Genomic DNA, 9866 nt, shown 5'->3' with positions numbered 1-9866 from the left:
GATCAAAGTGCTGGCAGATCTGGTGTCTGGTGAGGGCCTGCTTCCTGGCTTATAGGTATGTCTTCTTGCTGTGTTCTCAAATGACAGAAGGTGGTTAGGGAACTCTTAGGGGTGCTGACCTGAAACAAATAGACTGCCAGATATTTCTCCAGCAAATATGGGTTTATTCAGGATCAGCAAAGAATTGCAATTCAAGGTCTACAACCATGATGAGCTACGTGCAAGTCTCCACAAGGCAAGGAAAGAAGAGTGCTTTTATAGAGAGGAAAAGGAAGTTGGGAGGGCTATAGTAAACAAAGAGCCCTTGCCAGGAGGAAGGAAGGAAGAGAAAGGTCTTCTTCCAGTTGGGCTCAGCTATTATCATAGGGTGGGCGAGCTCCTCCTTCTGGTCTCTCGACTCTATTTAATTTTGGATTTTATTAATTTTTTACAGGGGTCTCTTTTTTAAGAGCACCAATTCCATTCATGAGGACTCCAATATCATGATCTAATCACATCCCAAATGCCCTACCTGCAAATACTGTCACTTTGGGGATCAGGTTTCAACATACGAATTTTGAGGGGGACACAAACATTGTCTACAGCAGGGAGTTCCCTTTTTTCTGTGATAACTTGGAGATATCTAGAATTTCCTTTCTAAAATTCCAACAATTTTTTTCCCCAGGTAATTCACATTAATTTCCATACTGGTAAACACTGCAAGCCAGAATCTTGCTGTCAACTCATCCTATTATGTGCATCAAAAATTATTGTTGGTACTGTAATTGACAGCAGTGTCCCCCAAAGCTTTGACTATTAGGGAAAAGGCAGCATTTCAGAATTTTAAATTATCTTTTTCTTTAATTGGTAATAATGATACCCATGTTAAACAGTTTCAATTCTGCTACACAGAGTGTATACAAGCTATTTAATCCATTTCTGATGGTGGGAAAATCCACAGCTTCCCAAATAGGTACATATATGAAGAAAAGGACCTCTATGCATGGTTCAGTAGCTGAGAAGGGAAACTGTGACCATTGAACCATCAAAAATTTCCATCTGTAGTATTGGTAGTTTCATATGGTTCAACTTATGTACCCCGTCTGAGGAAAGTGTGATTGATTTTGGTAGTGAGCATGAAGAGATTTCACACTACATAGTTTATAGATACAACTGCACTAAGCAAAGTTCTCAGAACATAAAGATGAAGATATTATTCAATATTTGTTGATATTATTAATTCGAACAAATTAAAGGTGTAAGTCTGATAAATTTATCAATATATAGATATTTAACTGATCATCTCCTGTTACTAGGCATCAAAAGAGAATTTCCTAGACTGGCTTCTCATATACTAGGAAATGCTATTAAACCTAATTGATAGTCATCCTACCTCCATCTATCTAAATATAACTGTTGAAAGCCTAATATTTACCTGGCATTGTAGTAAGTTTTGGAATACAGCAAAGAAAAGACAAAGCTTATTCTAAAGAATATACAGCCCATTAAAATCTTGAATAATTATTCAATATCAATTATTGTAGTATCTGCCTTTTGTTAGATCTCTGAAAATTGTGAGGGGATGGTGAATTTTAGCTGAAAAACCTAAATTTGAGATGACTTTCTACAGGAATGCTACATTGAGTTGTACTGTTTTCCAATGTACAATACACAATGAAGGTGACTGGACAAGGGAGCGAGTGTGCTCTGGCACGCTGTGCACACCTGGAAGGCGGCCCACATTTTTCTAATTTTTACAAAGCTGCCCATTGGGCAAGTGGGATCCATCAAAATGAGAGACAAGGTGTAAATGCACAATAGGTAGCTACTAAAAACTGCAGCTCTAAAAAACCACTTTGAAAGTAGAAAGCTATTTACCTCCATCAATCTGGCCCTTCGTACACACATGGGAAGTGCTGAAAAGAGATCTTTCCTTACTACCAAGTCATGCTTTTGTGTGGTATGGTACCCATCTTTGTAATTGTAGATACAATTCATTTTAAATTTTGAAGAGTCCTTAGAAGATCGAGTTGACAAAGATTTCTACAATTAAAGATTCAGAGATACAGAGAAGTAATCCTTTTCAAGGTCTTATGGGGTACCCAAGTATTTCAGTGAGGGTAGGCCAAGCTTTGCTGCAGTCACAACCCTCAAACCCCAGCGGCTGAAAACAATGAGAAAGTTTCTTGCTCATTCTATACATTTGACAAAGGGCTGTACTACTAGTACCTCAGGAACCCAGGCTAATGAAGGCTATACCCCAGCAGCAGGAGTAAGGGAACTTGGTGAATTGTACAGTCTTCTAAAGCTTCCGTGAAGTGTCAACACATCATTCTTCTCATATTTTCATTTGTCAAAGCAAAGGAGACAGTGTTCAATCCTGCCATGCATACAGAAATAGAACTGGCATATTCTTGAAAAGCCCTAATGACTACTATACCAGGTTAGAGAAAGACCCAGATAACTTGTACCCATATTCAAATATGAGTTCAAGAAGTCTCTCCAAAATTAACTGTAAATTATAATTATATACTAAAAAAATCTTCACTGTATTAACGTAATACAAAGAAAATGGCTATGTTCCTTCTGGTCTACAAAATTTTAACAGCTGTGAGAACAAGGTATCATTTCGTAATGGATGAAACTTTTTTAATTGTTTGATGTGACAGAGTATAAATCATGTAAAAGCTTTCATTATTTACTATAGAGAAATTATTTTCTATTGAGACAGAAAAAAAGAATTAACACTATTTCTCCTCTTTTCTAAAATCAGCTTAATCTTAAATTATACTCTAAAGACCTACGCTATGGCCTTTACTGGCTACACTAAAATAAAGGCTTATTACATTTTGACATTGGGGTCGATCTTCTCAGTATACTTTATAGTTGCAGCAGGCATTGTCTTTTACACACCCCATAACCACTTTCTTCTCCCGTTCTATTAGAATGCTGGTTTGTTCCAGTTTCCACTTTTTTCACGTTAAGACTTGCAAGAAAATATTAATTGCTCAAATGTAATCACTGCAGTGACTGTCATTTCCCTTGCTAGTGTTGTATTTAGAAATGGGTATATTATATCCCTGTGTCCAATGAACGGAGAAGGAGTTTGCTAGTGGGCTTCTAGGAAATCTTTCTTCATTCTTAAAAATAACTTGAACAGATTCTTTTCTTGCTGGATATTGTCAAGTCTGTATGGGATGCCTGGAACTGTAGCAGCCATCTCATGACAAAGAAATAGTTTACAGACAATAGGCTGAGTTTGGATAGAATGCCCTTAAATTCTTTGAGCTCTATCTTTTGTTATGTAAAACATATTCCCTAACCCTTTAAGCCAGTGCTTCTCAAAATGTTGGTCTCAAACAGGACCAACAGCTACTGTCGGAATGTAAATCAATATACATTTTCTTTCAAGGAAGGTTATCTACAAAGAACATCAGATGGACTAAACAGTGTGGTCAGTGACATAGTTAAATTACACTTTGGCAGAAAATCTTAATCTCATTGAGTCTGCAACAACTGTTATTATTTGGTTGGAGAACTCAACTAATAAAGTTACCTGGGAAAAATTCATTTTTCTTCAGAAAACACTGACACATACACCATTTTGGTGTACAGACCAGAAAGTCTGGGGTTTGCTTTTAGGTAATTTTGCTATTCTTGGTTTCAATTCAGTAATTCATTCAATAAATGTTCACTGATCACTTAAATTATACATGTAGTATAAATGAATAAGTAAAAGCTGCCCTGGTCTCAGAAAAATTACAAGTTGGTATGGGACATAGGAAGGGAAATCAGTGATTACAGTACTTGCCAAGGTTAACTATAAAGCTGTTTACAGGGTGTTGGAGACTTAAGTGTATTATGTTTGGGAGGAATTGGCAAGGGAAAACTACAGAAAAAGGTGGCACCTGAGCTAAGTTAATATGTGGAGGCAGTTCACAAAACTGGAGCTGTGGCCAGGGTGAGGCTGAAACCAGAGAGAAATGATTGTCATGTTAAAGAGTTTTAATTTTACTGATGGTGACTGCTTATTACATAATCAGCTTGCATTTACTACCATGATTCCAGGCATTTTTGGACATGGTTAAGGTTGAAGTTATTTGCTGGACTAGTTAGAACTGTAGCTAGACTTAGTAATTGAAAATACCAATCTATAACTGCCAAATGGCCTTGGGATTAACTTGAACAATTTATACAATGTCCGTTTTAGTTCCTCTACCTCACTTGTTTTTGAGTTAAGCACTCTGTTTTAATCTTCACAATATCCTAAGATAGTTACTCTGATACACAAGGAAACTGAGGCAGAGATAGTCTCTAGTTGAGCTGAAACACGGTCAAGGCTGGCTTTCAATCCAGTCAAATCTTAGTCCTGAGTCCATATTCTTAACTCCTTTTGTACTGCTTCTCTGGCGAAATGTAGGACGTTTTGATTTTTCCCATTAGGGTGGCCAAAGCTTAATTACGATAATTCTGGTTTCCTTAAAATGATTCCTGGGTTTCAGCCCCCAACCAAAATCCCTAATCAGGTATTCTGGAGTCAGGGAAGCCTCTGCATAAGGTACACTTGGCCTAGTGTAGTTTCATTAAGTGGGTCCACCCAGTGTAACCTTTTATAAGAGAATCTGGATTTTTATGGGAATCTTGTGGTTTCAGGTGTTGGCCTGAACTTTTAAAAACCAGTGCAGGGGAGAAATATATACATAAAATTGAAAAAAAATCAATATTCTGTGATGGTTTTAAAAACTCAAGCCAACACTTAAAAAAAATTAAACTGGAGTCACATGCTTATATGAAATTGTGAAAAAAAAATTAAACTGGAGTCACATGTTTATATGAAATTGTGAAAAAAAATTAAACTGGAGTCACATGTTTATATGAAATTGTGATGGTTAATTTTACATTATCAAGTTGACTGGGCCATGGTGTCCAGATATTTGGCCAAATATTACTCTGGATATTTCTGTTAAAATATTTTTTGGGATGAGATTGCCATTTTTTTTTTTGGCCACACTGCACGGCTTGCAGGATCTTAGTTCCCCAACTAGGAGTTGAACCTGGGCCATGGCAGTGAAACTGCGAAGTCCTCACCACTGGACTGTTAGGGAATTCCCAAGATTACTACTTAAACCGTTTCAGTAAAACCTACTCTCCATAATGTGGGTGAGCCACATCCAATTAGTTGAAGGCATTAACAGAAAAAGACAGACTTCTCCGGAAGAGGAAATTCCGTTAGCAGATGGCTTCTGACTGGAATATCAACTCCTCCCTGGGTCTATAACCTTCAGTTTACCCCATAGATTGTTGACCTGACAGACCCCCCACAATTCCAAGAACCAATTCCTTAAAATAAATCTCTCTATAGACACATGCTGTTGGTTGTTTCTCTGGAGAACCCCAATACGAAAACTAAAAAGTTGTCTAGTCTCTATCACTCAATATTCTTACACACTAAGAGCCAGCCTGTTGAAGGCCTTTTATGGGGATGGGGTAAACCGCATTCCTATCCCGGGAAAGGGAGGTTTTTCTCTCATTCCTGTACACCACTCAAATACTTTAACTCAATTCAGAGAGAAATTTAATAAATGACATTTTCTACCTAGACCCTGCTGTAAAATACTGTTACTTTCGACTCTTGATATATTTTAAATCCGGGGAAAAAAAATTCTTCATTTAGGACTTGCCAGGACTTAAAATGTTTTTATATAGCTCAATGAATTTCAAAATAGGAAGAAGGCTCTATCCCCATTTCCTCCAAGAAAACCCTGAAGGCTAAATTTGTAATTTAGCAAAGATTTGAACCAAGAATTCAAAATCATTATATGAACCCTGAACTCTTACTCTTGCTTCTACTGTTCCAAAAGGTAGAAATCATTAATGTTGTATCAAAAAACTCTCTAAGCACAGAACATGACTCATCAATGGATAATCAAAAAACAACACACAAATACATAGAATAGTTGGACAAAGTCATTTAGACTAAATTGCATCCATATTTAAGTAATTGCCAGGCAGTTACTAAAGAGCCTAAAGATAGGTATTCTAGTGACCAAACTGGGATTAAAATATTCAGTAGCTAATTACTTTCCCCCTGCCCTAATATAAAGCCCTTGGAACTAAGTCATTGTATTTTAAGTGGTAAGCAGCATTTCATTTCATAATTTTGATTCACTGATACAGCTAATCAGAGACATCTTGCAACCCATTTCTACTAGTCAAGCTCCAGAATAGAATGGGCATATCTCCTATATTGTCTCACATGCTATTACATTCCATTTCAGTTTTTTGTTTTTAAATTATTAATTTATTTATGGCTGCATTGGGTCTTTGTTGCCGCTCGCAGGCTTTCTCTAGTTGCGGCGAGCAGGGGCTACTCTTTGTTGCAGTGCGCGGGCTTCTCGTTGTGGTGGATTCTCTTGTTGCGGAGCATGGGCTCTAGGCATGTGGGTTTCAGTAGCTCTGGAACAATGGCTTAGTTGCTCGGCGCCATGTGGGATCTTCCTGGACCAGGGCTCTAACCCATGTCCCCTGCATTGGCAGGCGGATTCTTAACCACTGCGCCACTAGGGAAGTCCCTCAAATAGTTCTTTCATTCAGTCTAAACAAGACTAACATTGGTCAGTAGCACATTTATCATGGCAAAAATTTCAGTTTTAGGGTACAGGTCTAGAGGAAAAAAAGGAAGCTCTTGAACTTAAACCTGCTAACACTACTGGTTTTCCTAATGATCAACTAATTATCACTCATGGAGAAAAATGAATTTACTCCCTCAAAGTAAAAAAAGACTAAAAGTTATCTTTTTTCTGCTGCCTTTAAATTAAAAACAAAAATTATAGGACAAAGTTTGCATTTCTTTTATAATGAATTACCGACAGATTCCTGACCCAGGAATCAAAAATTAAAATTCATAATTTGAAACCAAGAAAAAGCTAAATCACATACATATTTAATTAAGAAACTAATAATGCAATATTACCCAAATAAAAAGTAAGCACAGGGACTCCCCTGGTGGTGCAGTAGTTAAGAAGTTGCTTGCCAATGAACGGGACACGGGTTCGAGCCCTGGTCTGGGAAGATCCCACATGCCATGGAGCAACTAAGCCCGTGTGCCACAACTACTGAGCCTGTGCTATAGGGCCTGTGAGCCACAACTACTGAGCCCACGCTCTGCAGCAAGAGAAGCCACCACAATGAAAAGCCCGCGTGCTGCAACAAAGAGTAGGTCCCACTCACCGCAACTGGAGAAAACCAGAGTGCCGCAACAAAGACCCAATGCAGGTAAAAAAAAAAAAAAAAACAATCCTAATCTAACACAGTCTATTCGTCCAAGATAACAGTGTGAATCTATGTATGTTCTCTTCCATCTCAATATGTCATGTAATGACAAGTTCAACAGCCAAGCAACCTCATCTTCTGGATGGACCAGTAAATTTGTACTGTCCATGTCTGCAGAGTCCTGCCCCCTTTCCAGCATACCTGTGAGTGGCCCTTATGAATAGTTTGGTTGGAGAAAGCAAAGTCTCCACTGTTAAAAGCTATGGAAGAGACTCTTAATTCAAACAGTATTAGGTTGGTGGATGAGGCAAATTGGAGCATGTAAAAAAAAAAAAAAAAAAAACAAGCACATGCTCAATTATCATGTTTCATATTTCAGAGAAGAGGCATTAAGGATTTATGCTGTAAGTTTATTTACAAACATATCTAGGATGCTGAGTTCAAGAGTTTGATCCTTTTTTCAAAGAGACTGCACATCTTAAAATGCTCCTCTTCGTATCTGTGAATAAAAAATTAACGATATTAAAGAACCCATTCATTTAACAGAAATATGTAGTTTCATTAATATATTGTCTGTCCTTCAATTTATGACTGGTACATCAGAAAGCGTTTACAGTATCATGACTTTATTCATACTGATTTTCTTCATCATATGCACCAGAGTCTTCCCAAGTAATGGCTTGGATAAATCATTTCCCTTCTAAACTAAGACAATTAAAGTCTTTCTTTTCCAAAGTATATTTTGGGATTTATTCCAATCATCCCACAGAGATTCCTTTAGTGTTACTTTTGCTGAAAATTCTGATTATAATTTAACTAAATAAATCCTTTCTTCTCACTCAGGGAATCTGCTCATCTTGCTGCACACAAGATTCCTTCAGGTATACACTAATATACACTGCCCTCAAGACAGATTAGCATTAATCAGTTTACTAGAACTTTACCTGGTCAAGTACCTGAGCTCTGGAACGAGACTGCCTGGGTAAAAATTCTGGTCCACCATCACTAGCTATGGAACACTGGGCAACTTAACATTTTTTTTTTTTTTGGTCTCAGATCAGGTTAACATCATCCACCTCAGTCTTGCCTGGTAGCCAACCTGAGCTTATTAACGTAAAGTGTGCCTGACAAAGCGCAGCACTCAATAAACACTGGCTTTCACACAAAGATACATTTGTTTATAGGTTTAACCTGTCTCTCTCAATGCCACACCCACACTTAACTTCAGGAATTACAACACACAATAGCGTATTTGTGATTTGGGGGGGCATGGTAAGGAAAGAAAGGAAAAAAGGGGAAACCTCTGTGAAGATTAGAAATGCACTAATTATTTACCTGTCTCATGGATTATTTTTTAAGCAGTTGGTGTCTTACTATATAGAAAGGTGCAGCAAATCCAGACCCAAAGTACAGAGTCATCATAGCTAGTAACCGCCACTTGTTTTCCACTGAAAATGGTATATTCTGTTGGGAAAAAAAGAGAAAAGAAACTGAACTTCAAATCACCTGATTTTATAAATCAAAAATAAGTATACAGGAAACGCTATTTTTTCCATAATCAGGTTATATATGTATGCCATATACCATAACACTTTTTTAAACACTACCTTTCAAATCCTATGACCTGCATCACACAAAACACTAGAAGGTAAAAAAAATACTCATCAACTCTACCCCTCTACACCCTTTCTCGGCCCATTAATACTAGGCTTCAGGTAACCCGCGGAGGGTGTTACTGCTAACTACCCGATTTAAACTATTTATACTTGAGGCTAAAACCAACTTCAATCAAGGGCGGTTAATACTAATTTCGTCAACTAGTTGGAGACTAGCCCCACACCACAGGCCCTCATATCCTCAACGTTCCAATGACTTTCACTTCCAGTTCGGTGACCTCTAGCTGGGCTTTAAGCCGCAATACCTGCAGCCAGGCGCTTCAGGGCCCTCCATATTTTGAAGGGCGGGGTGGGGCGCGAGGGGGAAATGGGGGAGCACTAATGTGAGGTAAAGCCTCTGGCTTTACCTACTCATTCCTTTTCCCGACTACGGCGCGCAGCCAGCGTCCTGAACTTTCTCCCTGGTCCCTGGAGGAACTGGAATGCTAGTCGACGTCCCAGATCAAAACCCCGGCTTCCCATCTCTCTCTCCACGGCCCATAGGCGGCCTTGGAGTTCAGCCAGTCGCAGCCCAGTGCCCCCTGAGCCAGGCCCCTTCCATACTAACCTTCCCCGGACCCTCCTCATAGTGGCTCCTACGGACCACAGAGGTTGTGAACCTCCGGATGCTCTGTCCCAACATAGCGCTGTTGGAAGCCCTGCGAAAGGCGCAGAAACTGAAGGCGGAAAAAATGGCAGCAACACACCCAGCACTCCTTTCCTCACGACCTTGTCCCTTGTGGGTAAGGACCGAAAGGGAAGATGGGAAATGGGGCAGAGCTCTCGGAACATGCGACCAAGCGGCGGCCCCAGAGGATTGTGGGAATTGTAGTTCAGAAAATCGTGGCGCCTTGTCGGCCCTGAAAGATTGTGGGAAATGTAGTCTCGCCCAGGTTCCGGTAGGATCAGAATATTCTTACCAGCAGTGTTTCTTCCAGACGTGAGTTCTTGTCGAGTTCT

The 9866-nt window shown here is 39.0% G+C and overlaps 1 protein-coding gene across 1 annotated transcript; it reads right to left on the bottom strand.

Moving 5' to 3' along the window:
• Nucleotides 1–7647: 7647 nt before the first annotated feature.
• Nucleotides 7648–9663, bottom strand: COX7C (cytochrome c oxidase subunit 7C). Its single transcript, XM_079917000.1, has 3 exons — nt 9475–9663; nt 8587–8715; nt 7648–7750 (listed from the first exon to the last, which is right to left on the bottom strand). The coding sequence occupies exons 1-2, from the start codon at nt 9547–9549 to the stop codon at nt 8599–8601; spliced, it is 192 nt and encodes a 63-aa protein (XP_079773126.1). The 5' UTR covers nt 9550–9663; the 3' UTR covers nt 7648–7750; nt 8587–8598.
• Between the last annotated feature and the right edge of the window lie 203 nt (nt 9664–9866).

Source organism: Stenella coeruleoalba (genome assembly GCF_951394435.1).
Source record: "Stenella coeruleoalba genome assembly, chromosome: 3".
In the NCBI taxonomy this organism is placed as follows: Eukaryota; Metazoa; Chordata; class Mammalia; order Artiodactyla; family Delphinidae; genus Stenella; species Stenella coeruleoalba.
The sequence above is the reverse complement of the archived record's forward strand: the minus strand, read 5'-3'. Positions and strand labels throughout refer to the sequence as shown.